Genomic DNA, 26,970 nt, shown 5'->3' on the forward strand with positions numbered 1-26,970 from the left:
GCAAGTACAGGGAAGTAAACAAGGTGACCTCTAGTTCTTGAAGTTTGTTTCAACGTTGTAGTTAATTACTGTTCTATCTGCTCATGTGTTTTACTTCAAATTTGATCACTGTGAAAAGATCATGAGAGAGGAGGTTAAAAACATCAGGAAGGAACCCAAATTCACTGCCAGGGAGAAGTGGAGGTGGGGATCGAAGCTTCCATGTTGGACTAGTTAAGCCTGAGGTGTCTATGAGACAACCAAGAAGAGGTATGTCAGAAAAGGAAGAGGCAGTGACAGCGTGGGACCGAAAAAAAGGGTCTGGATGGAGGCATGTAAACTTGACACCTTGGTGAGTTCTAAATTAAAAAAAAAAAAAAATCACTGGATTACACTGAGAATAGGAATAGAGGATAATCTGCCTTCCTCCATGCCCCTCTCTCAGGTTGTTTTGGAAAATAAAAAAAAAGAACTAGAAAAGTCACGTGAATCTGTTGGAAATGAGACACATAACCACTAAAAGTAGATATGTGGAAAACCATATATGTTAGCTCCCAACTGAGACACCAGGCCCACCTCCTGAGCTGTTTAGGGTGGGGCATATAATTTAACTTGTGGAAGGTAATGGTAGGTGATGTCATGTAAACATGAGAAAACCTTAAGAGCTTTTTCAGACAGCTCCTGTTTGATATACGAAAATCAAAGAAGACACTAAAAAGAACTTAGAAAGAAAACGGGAAGGAAAGAATTCACAGGCAGAGGAGAGACAAGGCAAAGTTAAGGAAACAAAGGTAGGTTAAGAGCAGTAACCGAGATGGGGAGAGCCAGTGGGCATCCGCAGAGCAGGGACTGCAGCCAGGGTGACTGGGGGCGGGGGTGGCGGGTCCGTCCACTCGCCAAGCGGGCACCGGGCGGGCGGAGAAGGGGAGCAGGAGGGAGGGACTTGGCAGAGGGCACAGGCAGGCAATGCTTTAAAGGAGGATGACCCCAGTGGGTTGATGGCATCAGTGACCTCCGACACCGGGGATAAGGAACCTCAGGAGGGATCCTGGGAGGCAAAAGACCAGGTGACCTTGCCAGGTTGACGAGGGAGGCGCCCTGACCGGAAAGGGGAGACCCCCGAGGCTCCCAGCACCCGCCGCTATGTGCGAGCTGTACAGCAAGCAGGACACCCTGGCGCTGCGGGGGAAGCACATCGGGTAAGGGCTGGGGCGGGAGGAACCGGGCGAGCGAGCGGGGACCACCCGCGCAGAGCGTGGGCACCGGAGCGGGGTTGCGGCGGCGGCGGACGGGGCGCGCGCCCGGAGCCCGCTCGCGGCGCGGGTAAACGTCCCCACCCCGGCGGGCAGGGGCGTGAGCTCCACGCCCACCTGCTCCAAAACTTGGTATCTATGAGCCCGCAAGCAGTGTTGACGATGCCTCTGAAAGCAAATTCTGTCAACTTTTGCTTAGCGTGAACAAAAGAAGTCCCTGCAAGCTTGGTTAAGTGGGCAAAGAATTCAACTAGCCAGAAATAAAAAATAAATAAATACACCTTGAAATACCTTGAATCAAAAAAAAGCAGGAACTGGCGCTTAGCGGTTAAGGCATTTGTCTGTAAAGCCTAAGGACCCGGGTTCGATTCTCCAGAAACCACGTAAGTCAGATACACATGATGGTGTTTGTATCTGGAGTTCATTTGCAGTGGCTGGAGGCCCTAGCGCACCCATTCTGTCTGTCCTTCTTTCCTTCCCTTCCTCCCTCCCTCCCCCCCCCCTCTCTCTCATAAATAAAATATTTTTTAAAAAAAGTGAAGCCGGGCGTGGTGGCGCACGCCTTTAATCCCAGCACTGGGGAGGCAGAAGTAGGAGAATAGCCATGAGTTCAAGGCCACCCTGAGACTCCATAGTGAATTCCAGGTCAGCCTGGGCTAGAGTGAGACCCTACCTCGAAAAAACAAAAACAAAAAGCAGGAACTGGTGGGTGTGGTGGCACAGGCCTTTAATCCCAGCAGATGTAGGAGGATCACAGTGAGTCGGAGGCCAGCCTGGGACTACGGGGTGAGTTCCAGGTCATCCTGGACTAGAGTGAAACCCTGCCTTGGAAAAAAAAAAAAAAAAAAAAAAAAGCAGAGGCTTCAGTTAGCAAATTCCCTTTTCCCCACCTTGGTCTTGGGAGCTGCGCTCTCTCTGCTTTTGTCGTTCATGACAGAAATGCTTTGGTAATACAACGGTAAGTATACAAGAGTGGCCAGAACTCTGAGCCCAGCTGAGTGTCTGTTATCCTTACCACCTCTGTCAAATGCCCTAAACCACTTCGACTTAACAGTGCAAGCAAGTGAGAATTGTGAATATGTTAATAACTTGTGTCTGGGTTTTCCAAAGATACACGAAAGTATGAGTGATGTTGTGCCCGTTAAGGAGCCCTAACATTGTCAAAGAAAACTGCCTGCCATGTCACTTACCTGGTGCAGACAACCGGTGAGCAGCAGCCAGGTGGGGGTCAGCAGAGGGCTGAGGGACACTGTAAAGAACTAGGGCTCCACCTGGAGAAAGGCTGGGCTCCGTGCCTCCATGAGGAACGTTCTAGATGGTTCCGGAAACTAGCAAGATCCCTCTCAACTCCAAAGTGGGCTAGTGGGGTCAGTGGTCACATACCCTGCCCATTCGCTGATCACCAAACACTTTTTTCTAATCATTCCATTAGTTTCAATTCTATGTGACTAGGGTCCACTAAAAACAAGGTCGTTTCTGATAAGCACAGAGCAAGGCTGGAGGAGGAAGAGGAGGAGGAATGTGGGTAGCCAAAGAGGAGGCAGAAGAATCTTACCTGGAGTCTCCTGGCGGTGGGGAAGGGTTAAAAAGGCGAGGCCTGAGTTGGAGAGATGGCTTAGTGGTTAAGCACTTGCCTGCAAAGCCTAAGGCCCGTGGTTCGAGGCTCGATTCCCCAGGACCCACGTAAGCCAGATGCACAAGGAGGCTCGTGGGTCTGGAGTTCCTCTGCAGTGGCTGGAGGCCCTGGCGTGTCCATTTTCTCTCTCTCTCTCTCTCTCTCTCTCTCTCTCCCCCCTCCCTGTCTACTACCTGCCTCTTTCTCTCTCTGTTGCTCTCAAATAAATAAATAAACAATTTTCTTTTTTTAAAGGCGAGGCGTGGTCCACAGTCTACAGCTCACATTTGTAGCAAAGCTTTTCACGTGTAGGTACAAACTGTCAGTTGGGTTTCAGCCAAAAAGAAATTCTCATTAAATAGTACTCTGGTTTTAGCTGATGTTTAACAACTCCGTAATGGAGAATAGTGCTTTGGAATACGCTTTTCCAGACACAAAGTGGTGGTTGCGTTCATGACCTCACAGTGGTTCGCATTACTTGCACAAGACCTGAGTAAGTTGGTCCCATAAACATGCTGTCATGACTGATAGAGGAGGACAGAAAAAGAGACCCCAAAACAGAAGAGGGACTAGTTCCAAAGAAATAGTTCAGTGAAAGGGGGATGGAGGGCACAAAAGAAAGTAATAGGTGGGGATTTTGACCAAAATGTATTCACGTATGTATATAAACATTGTCAATAAAAAAATACATCAACAAGGGGATATGGGTGTAGTTCCTTTGTGGACTGCTTGCCTACACCAGCACTGCACAAAAAACATACCATAACCATAAGCCATTTTAAAATTTGAGGTTAAATGTTATTCACAACAATCAAAATGCTTTCTAAACAGCTGCACATCAACTTAGTACATACATACTTAAGAATTTCTACAAACTACTTCCCATGTTTGTGGGTGATTTTGTATGGAAAAAAAAAACAACAAAAATAAAAAAGTTATTCAGTTTCAGATCTTAAATATCCATTGAGTCAAGATCAGAAACCTTTGTGATATTTCTGTTGCTAAAGTTTATGAGCCCCAAACATTCATCCAAATAACCAGGAATGCTGATAACTTTGTATGCTCACAAGAGTATATGAGAATAATTGAGTTTAATTATTTAAGAAGGAAAATCCACTGGGTGTGGTGACGCACACCTTTAATCCCAGCAGTTGGGAGGCAGAGGTAGAAGGATCGCTGTGAGTTCTAGGCCAGCCTGAGACTACATAGTGAATTCCAGGTCAGCCTGGGCTAGAGCGAGACCCTGCCTCAAGAGGGAAAGAAAAAAGAGAAAGAGAGAGAGAGAGAAAAGAAGAAAAAGAAGAAGGAGGAGGAAGAGGAGAATTCATTTGATGCAAGACTAGTACCAAAGTACAAGAAAATGGAAGCCTGCTGTAAAAATTGCCTCCATAGGTTTTAATTGTTATTCATTGTTAGCTTTCAGTGCTATTCATTTATTCATTTCTTTATAAAGTAACTTGGAGAAAGAGAGAGGAGAGAGAGAGAGCACACTCTTATCTGGCATTACATAGCCTCCCTCCAAAGCTTGGTTCTCTCACTTTCTGGCTGTGCAACCTTAATCAAGTTTCTTCATTTCTTGTGTCTCAGTAGTTTCATCAATAAAAATGAGAATGGCAAGAACCCCTATTTCATATGATTATTAGGAGAATTAAATGAGATAATGTTTATTAAAATACTTAGAAATTTCAGGGCTAGAGAGATGGTTTAGGTGCTTGCCTGCAAAGCCTAAGGACCCAGGTTTGGTTCTCTGGTACACACCTAAGGCCAGATGCATAAGGTGGTGCAAGTGTCTGGAGTTCATTTGCAGTGGCAGGAGGCCTTGGCATGCCCATTCTCTGTCTGCTTCCCCCCCCCTCTCTCTCTCTCTCGCAAATAAATAAATTCTTAACAGTTTCAGAAAGCCCCCCCCGGTTTTTAGCTTTGGGGTTTTTTTGTTTTTGTTTTTGTTTTGGTCTGGTAGAACAAAATTTGCCAAAGGAAAATGAGTTACTGGTTTGTGCAACTGGGGTTATCAACAAACTGATTAACGTGTCTCTAAATGGAGCTGTCAAATTGCCACGAATTTAACATAACCAGCTTGAGAAATGTGAGCAGTGGCATGAATGAGGCTTAAGGTAAGAGTCTCCAGGCTAATATGAAATGAAAAAAAGTAATGCATGTCACCTTGGTTATGTTTTCCTTTCCTCTACGTAGTTGTATTTTTCCACTGGTGGTGACCTTTCCTGACAAGGAAAAATACTGAGTTGTCCTACCAAACCAAAGCATTTCCTTTGATTATTTCTAGGCCCTCTTGCAAAGTTTTCTTTGCTGCGGATCCCATCAAAATAGTGCGAGCCCAGGGGCAGTACATGTTTGATGAGAAAGGGGACCGGTATCTGGACTGCATTAACAACGTGGCGCACGGTGAGCCCTAGCTGCATCTTCCATGAGAAAAGCTGGGGCGGGCCTGGGCCAGGAGTTTCTGTGGCTGCAGCCCCTCCAAGGAGTTATCCCAGGGGGACACGGGGAGAAGGGGACTCAGCCTTCTTTCCTTCCTCCAGAACTCTCCTCCACCCTGCCCCAAGCACTTATGATTGTCATTTATTCCTCGTGCTTTTGTCTCCTAAATTGTAGTGGGACACTGTCACCCAGAAGTGGTCAAAGCTGCCCTGAAACAGATGGAACTCCTAAATACAAATTCTCGATTCCTCCATGACAACATTGTGGAGTATGCCAGACGCCTCTCCGCCACCCTGCCGGAGAAGCTTTCGGTTTGCTACTTTACAAATTCAGGGTATGTTTGCATTCCCTGCGCATCCCCACGCCCCCGTACCCTCTGCTAACACGCACACACTCCAGGCTGTCTGGCTTCTGTGGGGCATCGAGGTCCAGAAAGGTCTGTGACCTCACGTTAGGAGCTGACCTGTCTCTTTTTGTTTCATGACGCTGATCCCGAAGGATCAAATCACCTCTTCAGGCAGTTAGGTAGCCAGTGAAAGCATTCAATGTCTGTACAAGGAATTGTAGCAAAGAAAGAAGTCCTACTAAAAAGGCTGTAACGTTTCTAAAATACTTACTGATTTGTTTTCTTATGGAAATGGAGAATATTTCCACACCATGAACACAAGGAAGAAGGAAGTTCAAGGGAAAATGCATTTTGATAATCTATAAATTCAAATGATATGTATCCCTTCTATATAAGACTACACATATATCAGTGTGTTTCAGGGTCTGGGAAGATGGCTCAGTGGTTAACATTTGCTTGCAAAGCATGCCAGCCTGTGTTCAATTCCAAAGCTACCTTTGTAAGCCTGACAAAAGAGGCACAAGTGTTATAAATTTTTTAAAGGCATGTTTAATGACATATGCAGCTGAAAATTCAGTGTTATATTGGAGGAAGCAGAGACTCCTATTTTTAAGCTACACATTCATGTATTAAAGGTAACTTGTAGAACTTCCTATAAGTGTCTGCTGATATGATTTTTTGTGATTTCCATGACATATTTTAAAACAAAATTTATAGCCACAGAGGCATTGAACTCACCGTGATCCTCTTACCTCTGCCTCCCAAATGCTGGGATTGAAGGCGTGCATTACCATGCCTGGCACATAACATAATTGTTATTTATTTATTTATTTAAGACAGAGAGTGAGCAAGAGAAAATGGACATGCCAGGGCCTCTAGCCATAGGAAATGAATTCCAGATTCATGTGCCACCATGTGGAGGTATAGCCCAGTGGTAGAGCATTTGACTGCATGTGCCACCATGTGCATCTGGCTTATGTGAGTACTGGGGAATCAAAACTGAGTTCTTAGGCTTCACAGGCAAACACCTTACCTGCCCCCACAATATCACTTTACTTTTAAATAATTGAGAAGTTCTTTTAGGATCTAATGTGCAAATAATAATAGTCTCAAACTCATAGACACTTCCGTCCGAATCCTGGCTCTCCTTCTAACTAACTCACTAGAAATGACGCCTGGTTGCTCAACCTCTCTGAAACTATTTCCGCATCCATAGAACAGAAGTGGTGGCAACGCTTTGCCTTGCTGAATTATTATGAGGAGAAATAGAAAAGCATGTCTAGCACAGAATAAATATCCCAAAAATGATTACTTTCTTTCTCTGCGTCTGGATAGTAGATTTAGAGTCTCTGAACCAGATAGAAATATATGATCTTCATTCTATAGATAAGGAAAGTAATCAAATATGGATTCAATGCAACATAGTTGTATAGCCAGGCTAGAGCGCTCTCAGGCTTTCCCATTCCTCCACCTGAGATGAGGCTAAATATAGGCTTCTTGATAATGCTCAAAGCTGGTCATCCTGATGTGGGGAATGGGGCTGAAGTTTGATATGGGCAACATTTGTGTAATTTGGTGGGATTCTTGCGTATATATTATTCCTTATGGAAAACACTTGAGACACGTGTTGGTGAGTGAAGTGAGGGGTGGAAAGGTGAAAGGCAAGAGGACCCCAACTCTGCCTTATGAATCTCGGAATGAATGTTGCTTTACAACTGTGGTCATTAACATTTTGATATAGTTTCAAAAGAGAGTATCACCTTATCCCCTCCTCTGTTCTCTTAATAGATCTGAGGCCAACGACTTAGCTTTGCGCTTGGCTAGGCAGTTCCGAGGCCACCAGGATGTGATCACCCTTGACCAGTAAGTACTAGACACAAAAATCTCTAGTAAGAAACCACTTCAGAGACAAAACTAGGCTGGTCCTATCTACACTAATGCCACAGGCCCTTGAGGAGCGCAGATACACAGAACAGTGTGTTGAAGGTATATGTTAAGGGATCAAAGCCACTTTGAATCTGGAAGCTAATTCCCTCATTCTAAACATCGAAATGGGGGTGGCTCTCTGGGGTGCAGTAGTGGATGCAGTCTAGTGACCTTGGCATGAATCAAAGTGGACTTTCCCACATTGACTATTTATGGTGCCTACTGCTACATCTATATAACTCAATCTTTGCAAAGATAAAAACTACACTTAATTTCTTTAAAAATCCAGGCATTCACTTTTCCATTGTAATTATACAATGTGATTAATTTTAAAGATGACAATTTTTAACAAATTTAAAAGAAAATAGCCAGATAAAAACTAGTACATTTTCATGTTTGTAACTCCTAAGAGTGACATTTAGTCTTAGCCTCTCAAAGCTGAATTTATTTTAAGTAAGAAATTTGGCAACTTCCATTTTCACTGAGATCTTTTTTTCAATAATTTTGCTACCTTTCCACTGCACAGGGTGGAACTCTATAGACACCTCATTTTATTCCTTCTGTAGATTCCTCTTATTTTATGTGACTGGAGGATTTTGTTTTCTATTATTGCTTCATTTGTTACCACAAACTCTGAGGCTTGAACAATACACATTCATGTGCTTATATTTCTGTATGTAAGAAATCAACAATAAGTCTCACTTAGCTGAAATCAATGTTTCGGTAGGCTGTGCTTCTTCCGGATGCCTAGGGAACTCTTGGCTCTTTCCATCATCTGTCTGCATGTCATAGCCTTTGGCCCCATCCTTCATTTTCAAAGGGAGCCATCACCTTGCTGCAGACTCTATTTCTATCCTCATACCTCCATTTTGCCTCTGATGCCTTCCCCGCCTCCCACCGTCATTTGCAGGACATTTGTGATTATATTAGATCCACCCAGATCATCTAGGATCTCCCCTATCTGGAGATCCTTATTTCAATTTTCTTTCTTTCTTTTGAGGTCCTAATTTAATCATACCTACAAAGTCACCCTTTTGCTATGAAACATAACATATTTTGAGGTGCTAGAATATTAGAAGAAGAATATATCTGAAGACCATTTGCTCTATCTTATTTCTATCCTCCCTCACCTATAGACAACTATGATAATGTATTTAATGTATATCTTTTATTTTGAATCTCATGTGAAATGTCTGTTATCGTATGTTCATCTGCTTCACAAAAATTCCTATAGATTTGTTTTCATCTTTATCTTTTATCCCTTGACATTCTATGTGAACATTTGATTTATTCTTCTAGATCAGTGCTGGACATATAATATTATATATAATTATTATATAATAATTTTAACTCTTTTGGTAGCCTCAATTTCCAAAGGATTATAATCTCAATCCATACAAAATATAAAATATATTGAAACATCTTACATGAAAAGTTCAGTATGGGGGAGGGGCTGGGGAGATGGTTTGGCAGTTACAAGTGCTTCCTTACAAACCTGCCAGCCAGAGTTGGATTCCCCAGCACCCACATAAAGCTGGCAGCAAAATGGCACATTTGCCACCTACAGCAATGAGAAACAAAGCCAGGAGAACCCAGAAGGTCACAGATCATAGGCCAGCCAGACTGGCACACACATCAGCAACAAAGCACCAAGGGAGACCCTGCCTCAGGTGAGGTGCAAAGAGACAAATACTCAAGGTTGTTCCCAGACCTCTACCTGTGAGCCATGGCATGTGTACCCATGCACGCACATGCACATCACACACACCCACACATATGTATACACGCACATACAACTTTTCTTTAAAAGTCCAGTGTGTGTTTTATACCTACAGCACCTCTCAAATCAGAGCAGCTATATTTCAAGCATCCCATAGCTACATATGGGGAGTGGCTTCACAGCAGACTGTGGTGCAGGTCTGACCAATGCATAACATCCCACAGCAACCGAAACTGTGACTGCCCTCCATCTTATCTGTGACACCGGTGACAAGCAGTGTTTTGATGACTATCCTTGTACACATGTCCTAATGGAACTTTCTGAGGATTTCTTAGGGAAAGATATTAGAAATTAAACTGCTCGAATATAAGGCATACTAAAAATACTATTAACTTGACTAAATGCCACCACATCTATCCCCAAAATGATTACATCCCTGCACATAGTACAGGAGAGTGCTCATCCAAGCTCAATATTAACCAGCTTTCCATTGTTTTTTTCAAATTGTTGCCAATCTAAAAGGTATAGCATGTCATTTTAGTGTCATTTTAATTCATAATTTTCTAATTATTAATTTGAGAATCTCTTTATGTGAATTTATGCTTATATGATTTCTGAGTATTGTTTTTTCATATTTTTTGCCCTTCTTCTGTTGGACTTATCGTCCTTTTCTTGTTGTCTTGAGGTTGTCTGTCTAATCTAGATAGGATCTCCAGCCTTAAATGCAATTTGGAATCATTTGGGGAGATAGTTTTGAATTCCTAAGGTTCAGCCTCATCCAAGACCAGTTAAAGAGAATCTTAAGAGCTAATTTTTTTTTTACATAGGTTCTGTGGTAGTTTGACTCAGGTGTTCCCCATAAATTTATGAGTTCTGAATGCTGGATCCCCAGATGGTGACAATTTGGGAATTGGAGTCTCCTAGAGGCAGCATATTGTTGGGGGCAGGCTTATGGGTGTTATAGCCAGCTTCCCTTGCCAGTGTTTGGCACACTTTCCTGTTACTGTTGTCCTTCTGATATTGGCCAGGAGGTGATGTCCATCTCTACTCATACCATCATTTTCCCCTGCCATCATAGAGCTTCCCCTCTGCTCTGAAAACCAAAATAAACCCTTTCCTCCCCCAAGCTGGTCTTGGTCAGGTGATTTCTGCCAGCATCACAAAGCTGACTGCAACAGTAAGGATGGTACTGAGAGTGGGGTTGTTGCTGCTAGAAACATGACTGTATGGCTTTGGCCTTTTGGAATTGATTTGTGGGAGGGATGTGGATGGATTTGAAATCATGACCTAAGAGATGCCTTGCAGTGCTATAAGTACAACTTGATGGACCATTCTGGGGTCAGAATTAAAAGACATGAATGCAGTAAGAACTATGAACTATGAGGTTTGTCTTATGAGAGTGAAAAAGGGCTTTTCCTGGGCTGGGCTAAAAACAGTTTATGTGAGAGACTTGCTGTTATGCCTGTGTCCTGAGAACTTGTTCAAGGTTGCATTGTGTAGAAATATACTGGTGTGAACAGAGGGATATGGCACAGAAAGAAATGAAATCTTTTTTTAAAATATTTTTTGTTCATTTTTATTTATTTGAGAGTGACAGAGAGAGAGGGAGAGAGAGAGAATGGGCACGCCAGGGCTTCTAGCCACTGCAAACGAACTCCAGACGCATGTGCCCCCTTGTGCATCTGGCTAACGTGGGTCCTGGGGAATCAAGCCTCGAACCAGGGTCCTTAGGCTTCACAGGCAAGCGCTTAACCACTAAGCCATTCCTCCAGCCCATGAAATCTTTTTTTAAAAAAGAAAAGTTACTTATTTGAGAGGGAAAGACAGAGAGAAAGAGGCAGATAGACAAAGAGGGCATGCCAGTCCTCTAGCCACTGCAAACAAGCTTCAGACGCATGCGCCACCTTGTGCATATGGCTTATGGGGGTACTGGGGAATTGAACCTGAGCCCTTGGGCTTCTCAAGAAAGTGCTTTGACTCCTAAGCCATTTTGCCAGCCCCAAGAAATGAAATCTTTGGGCAGGAACTTCTTCCTGTCCAGCTGCAATTGTTTGAGAGATTACAACCATTGATATTGGGCCAGCTGCTCTGCATTGTTACAACAGAAAAAACGCAGACCCTTTTTTAGGGCCCTGAATGTGAAGAAGTGTCCTGTTCTTCAAAGTCTGCTTTATTCCCCCTGGATTAACACATTGGTAGCCCACCTTGTACTGTGGAGCAAAAAATACTCAAATATAACAATGCAGGAAAGAGAAGGTCATAGAATTGGCAACACGGTTTTGTATTTTGGAAATGGCAATGTGAAGCAGGTTTGTTGGTTTATCTGCATGGAAGCTCAATGGAGCCATGAAGATAAACTGTGGGTTGCAGTGGAGACCCAATAGAGATGCAGGACTATGGGATGGCCGCCAGCCTGGATGAAGTTTTCTAGTCTGTGAGTAGCCTAGCTGAAGGGGTAGAATTGGAACTCTAGAGACTTGTCATGTGTTAAAATTATTGGACTTGGAGACTTGTCACTGGTTACAGTTGTTGGACTTGGAGTTACAGAATTTGATGTTTGCCCTGTTGTTTTGAAACTTGTATTGGTCCAATCTTTGTTATGCTCAATGTCATCTTTGCTGTGTTAGCATTTATTCTGTGTCATTATGATTTTTTTTATGGCTCAGTTAAAAGACCTTGGACTATGGGGATGTTTGAACAGCATTGGGATTAATAAAAACTATGAGAACTTTTAAAGTTGGGTTGAATACATTGCATTTTACATCATGTATGGTTATCAGTTTACAGAGGTCAGGGGTAGAATGTGGTGGTTTGATTCAGATGTCCCCCATAAACTTATGTGTTCTGAATGCTAGATTCCCCAGCTGGTGGCAATTTGGGAATTGAAGCCTCCTAGAGGCAGTTTATTGTTTGGGATGGGCTTATGGGTATTGTAGCCAGCTTCTCCTTGCCAGTGTTTGGCACATTGTCTTGCTGCTGTTGTCCACCTGATGTTGGCCAAGAGGTGACACATACCTCTACTTATGCCATCATTTTCTCCTACCATCATGGAGCTTCCCCCTCAAATCTGTAAACCAAAATAAACCCTTTCTTCCCACAAGCTGCTCTTGGTCAGGTGTTTTCTGCAAGTAACACAAAGCTAACTGCAACAGATTCCCTAAGTGACCCTGATATATGGGAACAGTTGAGAACCACCAGAGCCTGTGTCTTGACCATCTATGTAGAGATGTGTCTTTGACAGTAGTCTCTATATCTTTATTCTAATGTCCTACCATACTCATTTAGTTACTCGAGTTTTGCACAGTATCTGTAGGAGGACAGTCTTCCTCTTTATGTTTTCTCTCCATGGGCCTTTTAAAGTTTTGTCTTCACATTTCTCAACTACATTTCTGGGCAAGAAAGAGAAAGAGGAATTTCATAAGCAGTCAACTTTCTGAGTTCTTCTGGAAGAGATCTTCTGTTCATTCCCAACTAGAACTTGCCAAATGTTTGCAAATGGACAGCCCTTAGAAACTATCCCAAACAGAAGTCCATGTCCATGCTTTGATATGAAATTGTTTTTAAGGGATAGAGAGATTACTCAGTGGTCAAGGCACTTGTCTGCAATGCCTAAGGACCTCGGAGGTTCGATTCCCCAGTACCCACATGAAGCCAGATGCATAGTGGAGCATTTGTTTGGAGTTTGTTAGCAGCAGTTGGAGGCCGTGGCACATCCATTCTCTCCCTCTTTTCTCTCTTTCTCTCTCTCTCTCTCTCTCTCTCTCTCTCTCTCTCTCTCTCTCTCTCTTCTTACAAATGAATAAATAAATTTTTGAAATTTTTTACAGATTTTTCCTATGCACCCTGGGTAGCATGTGAGACTTGCTTAAACAATATTAGTAAAATCTATCAAATACATTTCATGAGCAGCTTTGGATGATAATACAGAAAATAAGTTTTTACATTCAGAAATCTAGTTGGCAACATAATCTAAAGAAATCATGTTTTATTGGCCTTACCAAAACCTCTTGTCTATGAGAACACATACTTGACTTTCCATGTACATTATTCCATTTGTCAGGGGAAATGGACAAGTCAAATGGCCAGTCTTGCCATGGAAAATTAGATTAATGCATTCAGTTGACTCTGGCACCAATGTGAAGATTCTTCCTGGAGGGATGCGTCCAGAAAAACATCCTTCTGGAAACAATTTGGTCACCGTTCTTTTGTTTTGTTTTGTTTCTTTCAGTGCTTACCACGGTCACCTGTCATCTTTAATTGAGATCAGTCCATATAAATTTCGGAAGGGCAAAGATGTCAAGGAGGAATTTGTACATGTGGTAAATATCTAAGAATCCTATAATCAGAATGTTACTACTGGAAGAATGCCTATTGATGATTCAGCCCAATACATCCATCACAGTGAAGTCATGAAACAAACTAAGATCTAGAGCAGTCAGGTGACTTGCTGAAGCCAAAGGGCTATACACTGACAGAACATGACTTACTATGAGCACCACGGTGGTGGAACATGCTATTTATAGCTAACATTTCCATTCTCCCTGACCTTCAATTTCTCTTCCTATTGCCAGTACCAACTCAAAAATTAAAGTTAAATTTTTTATAATCATGGAAAATGTTAATAAAAATTGTGAAAAGAAAAAAAATTAAAGTTAAAATTGAAAAACAATTAAAGTTAAATTGAGGTTATATGACTTATAATTTACTCTGTGTGCTTTATTATAACAATATGTTACATCAAGTAAAGAAACTGGCTAAGTTGTTGGCATAGTGAAATCCATTTCATCTGCAGACTTTCTGAAAAGATGTCGGCACTACCTTTTGCAAAGTTCTAATATCTGAAGGTACTCTTGTTTTCTGAATGCCTATAATCTGAGACATAATTGATAAGGGTTGGTTTAGTTTACATCTAGTCATTAATACTGTTCCATTATATATTTACGTAATGTAATTGCACTGACTGATATGAATTCACTCTGCATGTGAATGAAGGGAAGTTCTTGGTATACAAGGGTCTGAGATTTCTAAGGTCTTGTTCACAATTCAAGGGTGTCAATTCTTCACAGCATTCCAAATCATTAAGGAAAGAGAACAAAAGAACCTGGAGAGACTTGAACCAACACAATCACCTTGCAACAGGCCCCTGTGGGGAAATGCACTTGTGGTTTTAAGTTTGTCCAAGAGGAAAGTTGCAAAAAAAAAAAAAAATGTATTGTTTGATGTTTCCAGGCGCCAACTCCAGATACATACCGAGGAAAATACAGAGAGGACCATGCAGACCCGGCCATGGCTTATGCGGACGAAGTGAAGGAGATCATTGAAGCAGCTCATAGCAGCGGGAGGAAGGTTGGCATTTTGGGAAATATCTTTTATGCAATGGATTGAAACTGTTGTAATTCACTGCAAAGAAAACAATGAATAAATCTAAATTCTCTTTCTTTTTTCCACTGGTAACACTTTCACATGGTTCGTATTGCAAAAAGTGCTTTCTTATAGTCATGCCACAGACAGCATACTTTGATTTATCCTGGAAATACATTCGCTCTGCGCCTTCCAGAATGAGTGACCTAACTCTTGACTTCTGTTAGTTTGCTGAGTCTGGTCTATGATTAAGAAAGATGATAGCCATGCTGGAGAATGGCCTAGCAGCTAAGTCCCTTGCTTGCAATGCCAAAGGACCCAGGTTCAATTTCCCAGGACCCACGTAAGCCAGATGCAAAAGAGGGCACATGTGTCTGGAGTTTGTTTGCAATGGCTAGAGGCCCTAGCATGCCCATTCTCTCTCTCTCTCTTTCTATCTGCCTCTCTCTTTCTTTCTGTCTCAAATAAATAAATAGAAAATTAAATTTAAATTTAAAAAAGATGCTAGGTCAAGGGCAAACTGTTCCAACTGAACAGACCACCAAGAGATAATGTATGGTAAGGGGAAGAGGAAACTACCTTTAAGTCTTGGCCTGGACTTCCAAGATAGAACCAGAGTTGTCAAGGGCAGGAATAAACAGTTTCATTTTCTCCGTCTTTCCCCAACATCCTTCAATTTAGTTTTCAGTTATCAACTCATTGCAGGATTGTTAGTTGCATATTAAATGCAGCTTGATACACTTTGCCTTTAGACTTCCTTGTGGTATAAACATAGCAATTTAAAAACAAAACACCTTCACTGAAATAAAATAGATTTCCTTTTTCTAATGAATTAAAATAGTTTTTCTTTTCATGAATCTAAAACCATTCACATTTCTAAACACTTTCTTTTTTCAACCAGTATTTTTTTTTCTTTAATTTGTTTATTTTGACAAGGTTATTGTCTTACATGTTCTCTCCCATGGACCCAGTGGGGTTGTTGGTATTGAGTGTGTAACCCAAATTTTTCTATATTCCTTATCTCTGCTGATAGGCCTAAGCTTTACCTATTGTAGAAACTTCATGGTTTTAGCCTTTACCTCTCTGCATGGATGGTAAATAATACTTCCAGGAAATTTTTTGTTGTTGTTGTTTTGAAGTAGGATCTCACTCTAACTCAGGCTGACCTGGAATTCACTCTGTAGTCTCAGGGTGGCCTTGAACTCATGGTGATCCTCCTACCTCTGCCTCCCAAGTGCTGGGGTTAAAGGTGTGCGCCACCACACCCAACACTTCCAGGAAAATTTTTGTAAGACCATCTGACATTTTGCTGCTAAAGGGGGTCTGGATGATTTTTTGACAGTTGGGAGGAGGAAGGTTGAGGCCATTATGACAACTCTGCTGAAAGGAACAAACAAATGTAGAGGAGGTGCTTCTAAAGATCAGCCATGCTTTCAGAGTTGTGGAATGTTCAGTGATACAACACCACTGAGCTAAAGCCCCCAGCTCAAACCATAAGATTTTAGAGCAGAACTCTTTAGAGTCTGACAGCCTTCATTGTACAACCAAAACACTAAAGCCACTTAAAAGTAAACAAGTGGGCTGGAGAGATGGCTTAGTGGTTAAGCGCTTGCCTGTGAAGACTAAGGACCCAGGTTCGAGGCTCGGTTCTCCAGGTCCCACGTTAGCCAGATGCACAAGGGGGCGCACACGTCTGGAGTTCGTTTGCAGAGGCTGGAAGCCCTGGCGTGCCCAGTCTCTCTCTCTCTCCCTTTATCTGTCTTTTTCTCTGTGTCTGTCACTCTCAAATAAATAAATAAATAATTTTTTTAAAAAATTGGCTCTATAGAAGTGTTGAAGAGTTAAAAGTTTTTTTTTAAAAAAAAAGTAAACTAGTGAAGGCTATAACCCAGGTTGATACAGCAGTTAAAAAGTGTGAACTATGGGCTGGAGAGATGGCTCAGTGATTAAGGCACTTGCTTAACAACCCAGGTTCGATTCCCTAGACCCCATGTAAGCCAAGTGTCATCTAGAGTTCATTTTCAGTGGCTAGAGGCCTGGTGCATCCATTCTCTCTTTGTTTCTCTCTCTCTCTCTCTCTCATAAATAAACAAATGTATGAACTAGAACCTTGGTTTTCTTGATTTCCCATTTCATGCACATCTTGAACTTTCTTTTCTCCCTTCATTGTATAGCCAAGACACTAAAAAACTGAAAAGTAAAACAGCCAAGCATGGTGCCACATGCCTTTAATTCTAGCACTTGGGAAGCAGAGGTAGGAGGATCACTATGAGTTTGAGTTCAAGGACACCCTGAGACTACATAGTGAATTCCAGGTCCTGGGATAGAGTAAGACCCTACCTCAGAAAAACCAAAAAAAAAAAAAGTAAAACAGTGAAGGATATAACCCAGGTTCAAACAGCTGTTAAGGAGTGTGAACTAGAATGTCAGTTCTCTTGATTTCTCATTTCATGCACATCTTGTACTTGCTATTCTTGCTTCAGTGTTAGTTATCCCAACTTCTCTCTTAGCTTCCAGCATCTCTGTCTGCAGGGGCCTACCCATTGAAGTAAGCATGTTTCTGGCAAGGCATAGATATACAGCCCAGTAATTATTGCATGTGGCCACAGGCTGCCTACCCGCTTCCTCGGTGCAGGTCCCAGCCTCAGGCAGCCCTATTTTTACCAAGCTGGGAAGCAGGCACCATCGATTTGTCTTTGGGACCTATATAATATTTCAGAGATTCATAACACAGTCATCAAAACGTAAGTTTAAGGATTCAGAAAATGGCTCGGGGGATAAGTGCTTGCTATGCAAGTGTGAGGATCTGTTTTCAATCCCTGGCACTGACATAAAAAGCCTCAGGCATTGCACGTCCTCCTGTGGTATACCCCTGAGGCACATGCATCTGTACACACGTGTGTACACACCACATGTACTACCCACACTCCAAAAAGATTAGTCTTATTCAGCACATTGCTAATGAAACCACTGAACTTTGATTATGATTATCAGATTTGAACTCTGATGGTACCAGATCCTCTCAGGCCCTTATGCTTGCCCAGGAAGCACACTTAACCACTGAGCCATCTCTCCAGCCCCATTCCTAACTACTTTGAACATAACCTTCTCCAGAGGTTGGGGAGATGGTTCAGTGGATAGCGTGCTTGCCGCACAACGGGGAGGACCTGAGTTCAGATCCTCAGCATCCATTGCAGAAACTAGATGTGGCGGCAGCAATCCCAGTGCTAGGGAGGAGGAGACAAGAGGATCTCTGGGATTTGCTGGCTAGTCTAGCTCAATCAGTGAGTTCTTAGTGCAGAGAGAGGCCCTATCTCAGAAAACAAGATAGGGCTGGAAAGATAGCTTAGCACTTAAGGCACTTGCCTGCAAAGGCAAAGGACCCAGGTTTGATTCATTCCCCAGTACCCATGTAAAGCCAGATGCACTAAGTGGTTCATGCATCTGGAGTTCATTTGCAGTGGCCAGAGGCCCCAGTACACACCTCTCTCTCTCTCGCTCTCTCTCGCTCTCTCTCTCTCTCTTGGTTCCTCAAGGTAGGGTCTCACTCTAGTCCAGGCTGACCTGGAACCCACCATGTAGTCTCAGGGTGGCTTCAAACTCACGGCACTCCTCCTATCTCTGCCTCCCAAGTACTGAGATTAAAGGCGTGCGCCACCATGCCTGGCTCTCTCTTTCTGTGTGAGTGTGTCTGTCTGTCTGTCTATCTGCCTTTTTCTCTGTGTGTCAAGTAAATTTTTAAAAAAATTAAATAAGATGAAGAGCCATTGAGGAAAATAGGAAGACACCCAACATTGACTTCTGGTCTGCATGTGCACACCCCTGAATGTGCCCCTGCATGCCCAGGTACACCCATACACATGTGAAAATGCATAGCTATGCACATCCACACTATACATACACATGTTAAAATACAATAACCTGCTCATAAGAAATTCTCCTTTGTAGGGGATAAGAGAGGAATGTAAATGAACTTTGACCCCATCTTCTCTTGTGTAGATTGCTGCCTTTATTGCTGAATCCATGCAGAGTTGTGGTGGACAAATAATTCCTCCAGCAGGCTACTTCCAGAAAGTGGCAGAGTATGTACTTGACTTGGGCATCTTTGATCAGATGGAGGGCACTGTAACAAGTCCCTAGGGACATGCTGGTTGCTAATACACTGAAACACTGAGACTAGCTGGTGAATAGCTACACCTGAGTGCCTGCCATCTTGGACTCTTATAGGGCATATACCCTGACCTTTCCCAAGATACAGCCAGTAAGAGTCCAGTAGAGGGGATTCCAGAACTGTGCTCCAGCTCCTGCTTGGCATCCTGTCTCATTGGCATGGACCTAAACCTTACCAAGTAGTAATCATTTAGAGGTTAACTTTGCTAAAAGCCACTTGTTCAATTCTTTTAGCATACATCCAAACAGTGTCAAATATATCTCATCTAGCAATTATGTGATTACACTGTAATATGATTTTGCATACTAGGTGCTTTTTGTAACACAGTTTAAGGGTTCAAGTTAACAACACTTTTCTGCCTCCATATTCTGTACCTTTGTGGGAAGATTTTGGGACTCTTGGTGACTGGAAATCATTAAAATATATCTTTGCTTTTCAGACATGTTCACAGAGCAGGAGGAGTGTTTATAGCTGATGAAGTTCAGGTAGGCTTTGGCCGAGTTGGAAAATATTTCTGGAGCTTCCAAATGCATGGTGAAGACTTTGTTCCAGACATTGTCACTATGGGAAAACCGATGGGCAATGGCCACCCAATGGCATGTGTAGTAACAACCAAAGAAATCGCAGAGGCCTTCAACAGTTCAGGGATGGAGTATTTCAATACGGTAACTTCTGGTTTACATATTTACATCTGAGGGGGGAATAATGCATGTACTTTTACTTTCTACCAACATAGTAAATACAAGTCTCATTGTTGCCAATCAACCATCTCAGGACCCTAACCAAATTTTGATCAAACCAGACCTGATGCCTTCTGGTACAAAGGTGTTTGTATGTTGTTGTTGTTGTTGTTGTTGTTGTTTCTGGTATCTTTTTCCTCTTATAACAACTAGTTTTTCTTTTTTAAAAATATTTTATTTTCATGTATTTATTTGAGAGAGAAAGAGAGAGAGAAAATTAGCACACCATGGCCTCCAGCTTCGCAAACAAACTCCAAATGCATGTGCCAACTTGTGCATCTGAGGAATTAAATGCTAGGCCATCTCTCTATCCCAACAACTAGTTTTTCTAATGATAGATGGCTGGCTCTCCTGCTAAACTTTAGGGGTAATGATAGTTTCACCAACAAAGTGATCTTCTTTGTCTTATATCATATTTATATCTCCCAGACACTTTTAAAGCATTTAAATGACTCGCTACAATAAATATTATTTAGCTATCATAAGAGATACTCAGTTTTTATCTTTGGGAGGCTTTTATTTCCTTGGCTTTACTTCCAAAAGTAATAAGCTTTCAGTACAGAAAAAAAAGATTGTAACTTCTGCAATATGTACAACAGAACTTGTTATAGATAACAATCAAATCATATCTCAGGAGATAATTTTTAGATATAATGTCATTGTTTAATTGCTTTTACCAGTCCTTCAAGGGCAGAAACCCCAATTGCCACTACTAAACCACACCTTGGAATCTTTCATTCCTGATATCTTTCATTTGTTGTTGTTGTTTAGATGAACCAACAAATTCCTTATAGTTGTCCACATAGTCCTATATAATCCTCCATGTGGTCCTATATCACACTCCAGATAGTCTTATGTAGCCCTCCAGTAGTACTGTGTAGTCCTCTGTATATCTTATACTGTCCTCCAGATAGCCATCCACATAGTCCTCCATGTGGTCTTATGTAGTTCTCCATACAGTACATGTAGTGTTCCACATAACCCTATACATTCCTCCATGTAGTCTATAAAATCCTACATACGGTCCTATAAGATCCTCCATATAGACCTCTACAGTCCTTCACATAGTCCTCCATAGTTCTCCATGTGATCCAACAGGGTCCTGCATATAGCCCAATATGGTCTTTTGAATAACCATTCATACCACCTGAGCAGAATGAAGAATAATACTTGGGGGCTGGAGAGATGGCTTAGTGGTTAAGCGCTTGCCTGTGAAGGCTAAGAACCCCAGTTCAAGGCTAGATTCCCCAGGACCCACGTTAGCCAGATGCACAAGGGGGCGCACACAACTGGAGTTCATTTGCAGTGGCTGGAGGCCCTGGCATGCCCATTCTCTCTCTCCTTCTCTCTATCTGCCTCTTTCTCTCTCTGTGTCACTCTCAAATAAATAAAAATAACAAAAAAATTAAAAAAGAATAATACTTGGAATAAATTTTCACTCAGTACTAATAAATAGAATTATACCAAGCAGAGGCCAGTAAGTTAAAGGGGGAGATATAAAGGGAAGAGAAAGGAAGGGAGGAGGGTACTTAATAGGTTGGTATTGTATATATATAAGTACATGGAATTTCAAAGGGGAAAGTGCAGTGGGGGAGGTATTACCATGGGATATTTTTTATAATTATGGAAAATGTTAATAAAAATTGTGAAAAAAAACTTAAAAAAGAATTATTCTATATTCTAAATCTGAAAAATTAACATTACATGAGAAAAATCTGTTAAAGTTATATTTTTAATTATATATGTTAAATATTTTTGTCTACAGTAATCTGTGTCTTTAGGGGTAAGTTTGGGGACTCTTGGTGACCTGAGGCATTAAGATGTGTCTTTGTATATATGCACAAATTCAGATATGTATATAAATGCCAAAGTCTCACAGATAAAGCAGTACCTCTAATTCAATTATTATGTTCTCAATTTGCTCTACAGTATGGGGGAAATCCTGTATCTTGTGCTGTTGGTTTGGCTGTATTGAATATAATTGAAAATGAAAACCTTCAAGAAAATGCTGTACAAGTAGGAAATTATCTCACTGAATTACTGAATAAGCAAAAGGCCAAGCATCCTATGATAGGAGATATTAGGTATGCTTACATTAAGTTGCATTTCTCCAAAAGAGAATTCCTTATATTTTACATTATAAATTTGAAGTAAAGTATAAAATTATACCTCCAAAACAATGAGAAACAGAGAAAGCAAAACTCATTCTTTTATTTTGTTTTGTTTGTTTATTTTTATTTATTTGACAGCAACAGAGAGAGAGAAAGAGAGAGAGGGAGAGAGAGATGCAGAGAGCGAGAAAGAGAATGGGCACGCCAGGGCTTCCAGCCACTGCAAATGAACTCCAGACACATGTGCCCCTTGTGCATCTGGCTAACATGGGTCCTGGGGAATCGAGCCTCGAACTGGGGTCCTTAGGCTTCACAGGCAAGCGCTTAAATTCTAAGCCATCTCTCCAGCCCCAAAACTCATTCTTAATCCAGAATTTAGATATCACTATTGATAACACTTTTGTTTATAACTTTCCTGACTTCTGTATTTTTCTCTGTAAAGTTAGAATAACTTTAGGAGTTGAGATTTTAAAAAAATTAAATTCTAAATTCTCTGTAGGTATTCTTTAAAATACCATTCCCACCCACCCAAAAGCTGGATATTTTTCATAGTTACATGTAAATATTTACCATTACAACTATCCCAAGAAATTAAATTGTTTTAAGCACTATTCTCTTATTGTTAAGAGGGGAAACCTTCACAACAAAACCCATCCCAAGAACTACAGACAAAACAAGAGGATTAGAGAGATGGTTCAGTGGTCAAAGGCACTTGCTTGCAAAAACTGCTGGCCCACGCTCGATTCCCCAGTACCCACATAAAGCCAGACACATCCTGAGTTTGTTTGCAGAGGCAAGAGGCCCTGGTGTACCCATTCTCTCCCCCACTTTCTCTCTCCTGCAAATAAATAATAAATATCTTCTTTAAAAAAGAACTAGAGACAACTATGAACATGGATAGGAACCTCAGATTACTTAAAATCAGTAGCGGTACACTTAGTGGGCACATTTAATTGGCATTCAGCTTCACATTAAATTGGCATTTGACAACAAGGTACCACTTTGTGACAATGCAGTGCTCACAGAGAATACATGGGCTTCTGTCTTTTCCTCTCCTCAGGGGCATTGGCCTTTTTATTGGAATTGACTTGGTGAAGGACCGTGAGAAAAGAACCCCTGCCACAGCCGAAGCCCAGCACGTCATCTACAAGTAAATTCACCTCCACATCTATTTGGTGTCTTGATCCACTTGAATGCTTGTTTTCCTTCTTCTCATCTATCTGAAAAATGAAAAGTTAAGACTGCATGGCCTTCTTGAATACAGAATATTGTGCTACATGTATGTGGTCCTTAAGTAACGTGTCAGTCATTCGTATGCGCTCACGTATTTCCTGCCCTACTAGGATGAAAGAAAACCGAGTGCTGCTCAGTGCTGATGGCCCTCATAGGAATGTGCTTAAAATAAAGCCGCCCATGTGCTTCACCGAGGAGGATGCGGAGTTCATGGTGGACCAGCTGGACGGGATTCTGACAGGTTGGTCCACGTGTCTCTTCCTTCTCTCTCCCCCATGCCTTTCCCTGGTCTCTTATTATTCACCATGGAAGTGAGATAGGGCTGAAATAAAACAATAACTTTCCATTTAGAACTAGAAGCAGATTTATATAATGCATTTGATCAAAAAAAAAAATTGCCAAATGTGGTGGCGCACTCCTTAAATCCCAGCACTTGGGAGGCAGAGATAGGAGGATCGCTGTGAGTTTGCAGTGTTTTGCTATGTGCTGAATCATTGACCTTTGTGTCTTTTATTTTTATTTTCAGTAATATTTAAAATATTTATTAAGGTATCTTTTGATTGATTCCAATTTCATTTTTTGAAAACTTTCATTTATCATTCAGAATTGCAACCTATTGTTGGCATTTATCTTTGTTTATTCATATTATGCAACTGGCTTAATTTGTTCTGTTATGAACATAAAGCAGACGGCACTGTAAAAAATGTTGAAAATTATAAAACACTATTGAAATGTTAGTCAATTTTTATTATTTTTAGTTATATCTATGTTACATAAAAACAATAAATCATTATATTACATTCAACTTCTCTGCCCACTTTTCAGTCTTTAGTGTTATGATGCGACTGAGAAGCCATGAATCAACACATCATAAGTAATTAAAGTCTGGAAATTTGAACATCAACCTAGTGCAGTCTCTCTCCTTCTCTATCTTTGGAGTCAGAGAATATGCTCGCACTCAAACTTGGCAAACATTTTCTACAAGCCTGTATGTCCCCTTGTCCCAGGGTACCAGGTGGAAGGCAGAGTATAGACTGAAGAAGTATGTCACTAAGGCTGAGCCAACTCAGAACTGAACATTCTTTCCAGAGGGCCAGAAGAGTGTCCTTTGAATAAAGTGAACCAGATACAAGGAAAACAGCTGAGTGCCACTTATGAATGATAATGAGGAAAGGCTATAATAACAACTTAAACCCACTGTCCTAATAGTGACACTTGTTAAACATATTGCATTGCTATTGTTCACAAGGTCCACCCTTGCCCTGTGATATACACCTGCCAGTTGCACTAATGTGCCATCGTAGGTGTAGATGTGTGTGAACTAAAGAATAAGCCCATTGGATTATAGTCCACAGATCCAGTCAGAAGTGTTTAAACTCATCATCACAAGAATTCCATCTCAATGGCTTAGTGGTTAAGCGCTTGCCTGTGAAGCCTAAGGGCCCCTGTTCAAGGCTCGATTCCCCAGGACCTACATTAGCCAGATGCACAAGGGGGTGCACGCATCTGGAATTTGTTTGCAGTGGCTAGAAGCCCTGGCACGCCCATTCTCCTCTCTCTCTCTCTCTCTCTGCCTCTTTGTCTCTCTGTCTGTTGCTCTCAAATAAATAAGTAAAAATAAACAAAAAAAATTTTAAAAAAGAATTCCATCTCAAGAAAGACTATTCCTAAAGACATTAATAACTTCTTTCATCTAGTTTTAGAAGAAATCATGCAAGTCAAAACTGAAAGTGTGACCTCTGAGGGCATGCCATGCAAAACAAAGGTATGAACTGGCTACTTTGTCTACAGGGTAAATGTTTAAATCTTTGGAAATTATATATTATTTTATTTATTTGCATATGTGTGGGAGTGTGGGGGTGCCAGGGTCTCTTGCCCCTCCAGCTTTTACATGGGTGGTTAGGGAATTGAACTCAGGCTGACAGGCTTCAGGCTTTGTAAGCAAGAGTCTTTAACTATTAAGCCAGCTCCCCAGCCCCAGGAAGTATATCTTCAAATGTACTGTGACCATTAGAACAAAACCAGTCTGTGTGAGGGTTGGCTTAAGGTTGCAAATTGGGGTGCACAATTAAATTCCTAACACTCGGGCTAGAGAGATGGCTTAGTGGTTAAGCGCTTGCCTATGAAGTCTAAGGACCCCGGTTCGAGGCTCAATTCCCCAGGACCCACGTTAGCCAGATGCACAGGGGGCGCATGCATCTGGAGTTCGTTTGCAGTGGCTGGAAGCCCTGGCGCGCCCATTCTCTTTCTCTCTCTCTTTCTCTCTCTCTGTCACTCTCAAATAAATAAATAAAAATTTTAAAAAGAATATTTAAATTCCTAGAACTCGTGGCACATCATTTGAAGAGAATAAAGCCAAGGATCCATTGTTACAGGTTCATTCCCATCTAAAAATAATTACAGGGCAGGAGAGATGGCTCAGCAGTTTAGGCGCTTGCCTGCAAAGCCTAGGGACTAGAGTTTGATTTCCCAGTACCTGCATAAAGCCAGATGCACAAAGTGGCACATGAGTCTGGAGTTCATTTGCAGTGGCTGGAAGTCTTGGCGCCTCCATGTTTTCTCTTTCTCTCTCTCTCTCTCTCTCTCTCTCTCTCTCTCTCTGTCTCTCTCTGTGCTTCTTTATTTCTCTCTCTCTCTCTCTCTCTCTCTCTCATAAATAAATAGAATATTCAAAAATAAAATAAATGACAATTAAAATTTCACATTTCTGGCCTGCAACAAGTCTTCCGACATGGAGCAGGAGTTACAAGTGGCCCAAGCTTTCTGTGCTTGCTCAGCAGGCCGCCTGATGCTGCTTCTGGTTCCCACAGTCTGCTTCCTTCCTCCCGGGAGGCATGAGCAGTGTAATTCCAAAGCACCAAACTTTGGTTCTGAAATAAACTGAAGTGGAAGCTTCCATAGCAGCCGGGCCCCAGGAATCAGTGGAACTCAGTGGCCTAGTTTCTGCATGCAATGCCCTTCCAGAATAAGGCTTCTGCATTCTCTGCCTGAGCTGCGGGGGTGTGAGAAAGAGCACCCTGGGGTGGGAAAAAGCCAGGGGGAAGCTTGAGAAGCTTGATTGTGTAATTTGTTATTTGTTTAGAATTTAGATGCGTAAGAGAACACCCCGTGCCCATGCCCCATGCAGTAGTCAGCAAAGTCCATTTCACAATTAAAAACATCCTGGTGTTTGAGAGCAAATGATTTTCTAACAAGACAGCTTCTGTCTCCTAAAGCAACACAAACCAGTCACAGGAGCCCATTATTATCTGAAGGGCAAGAGCAGTTGATCAAGTTGAACAGAATCACAGCTGCAGAATGCAGCCAGCCAGCACTAACAAGGGTCTTGCGAAAAACCAAAGCTCACCACAGGGGATCACACCCTGGAGTTAGCACAGTTAATGCACATGTGTCAGATTTTGACCTGGAACCCCAGAATTGATGCTGACAATCACTTTTGTTTGTGAATGAGTGTGAGAGAGAGAGAATCGGTGCACTAGGTCCTTTTGGCCACCGTGAATGAACTCCAGACTCAAGCGACCCTTTGTGGAGCATTGTGATATTGTGGGCTTACGTCTGGCTATGTGGGACCTAGAGATCCCAACATGCGTTCTTAAGCTATGCAGGCAAGCGCCTTAACCGCTAAGCCATCTCTCCAGCCCCTGCCAATCACTTTTTGCAAGTCTCCTAAAGGTACTGCTTATGGGGTTACAGATGACTAGTATTGTTTGGTCTTGTTTTCTCTGGTATTTTCTTAAGTGAGGTGTTCTGGTAAATCAGCCCGCAGAGACTGAGTGGGCAGAGGTGGATGCCCACCAGAGTGTTATGGGCCTGTCTTGCAGGTGCCTAAGGAAGAGCATGTGGAATTCCTTGGAGGCCGCAGCATCGAATCCACAGAAAGCCCCAGCAAGAAGAGAAACGGCCTGTGCTCAGATCAGCGGGCCCTGCCCAGCAAAAGACTGAAGACATGAACGAAGAGCATGATGAAGCCAGATAAATATCCAGAATTGTAGAAAATGAGGAGATGTGTGTCACATCCCTTAACAATCTTGTACAAGTAGAATGTTCATTCAGTTTTAGATTTGTCAGTAAGAAGA

General features: G+C 42.0%; 1 protein-coding gene across 1 annotated transcript; it reads left to right on the forward strand.

Annotated features, from left to right (window-relative positions):
- The first annotated feature begins 1,009 nt into the window (after positions 1 to 1,009).
- Etnppl (ethanolamine-phosphate phospho-lyase) lies at positions 1,010 to 26,970 on the forward strand. Its single transcript, XM_004671421.3, has 13 exons — positions 1,010 to 1,178; positions 5,132 to 5,250; positions 5,461 to 5,620; positions 7,421 to 7,495; positions 13,507 to 13,597; positions 14,508 to 14,624; positions 18,639 to 18,721; positions 19,250 to 19,475; positions 21,480 to 21,634; positions 22,722 to 22,811; positions 23,005 to 23,135; positions 24,592 to 24,659; positions 26,716 to 26,970. Exons 1-13 carry the CDS (start codon positions 1,123 to 1,125, stop codon positions 26,842 to 26,844), a joined length of 1,500 nt encoding a protein of 499 aa, XP_004671478.2. The 5' UTR covers positions 1,010 to 1,122; the 3' UTR covers positions 26,845 to 26,970.

This window comes from Jaculus jaculus, chromosome 2 (assembly GCF_020740685.1).
Source record: "Jaculus jaculus isolate mJacJac1 chromosome 2, mJacJac1.mat.Y.cur, whole genome shotgun sequence".
Lineage (NCBI taxonomy): Eukaryota > Metazoa > Chordata > Mammalia > Rodentia > Dipodidae > Jaculus > Jaculus jaculus.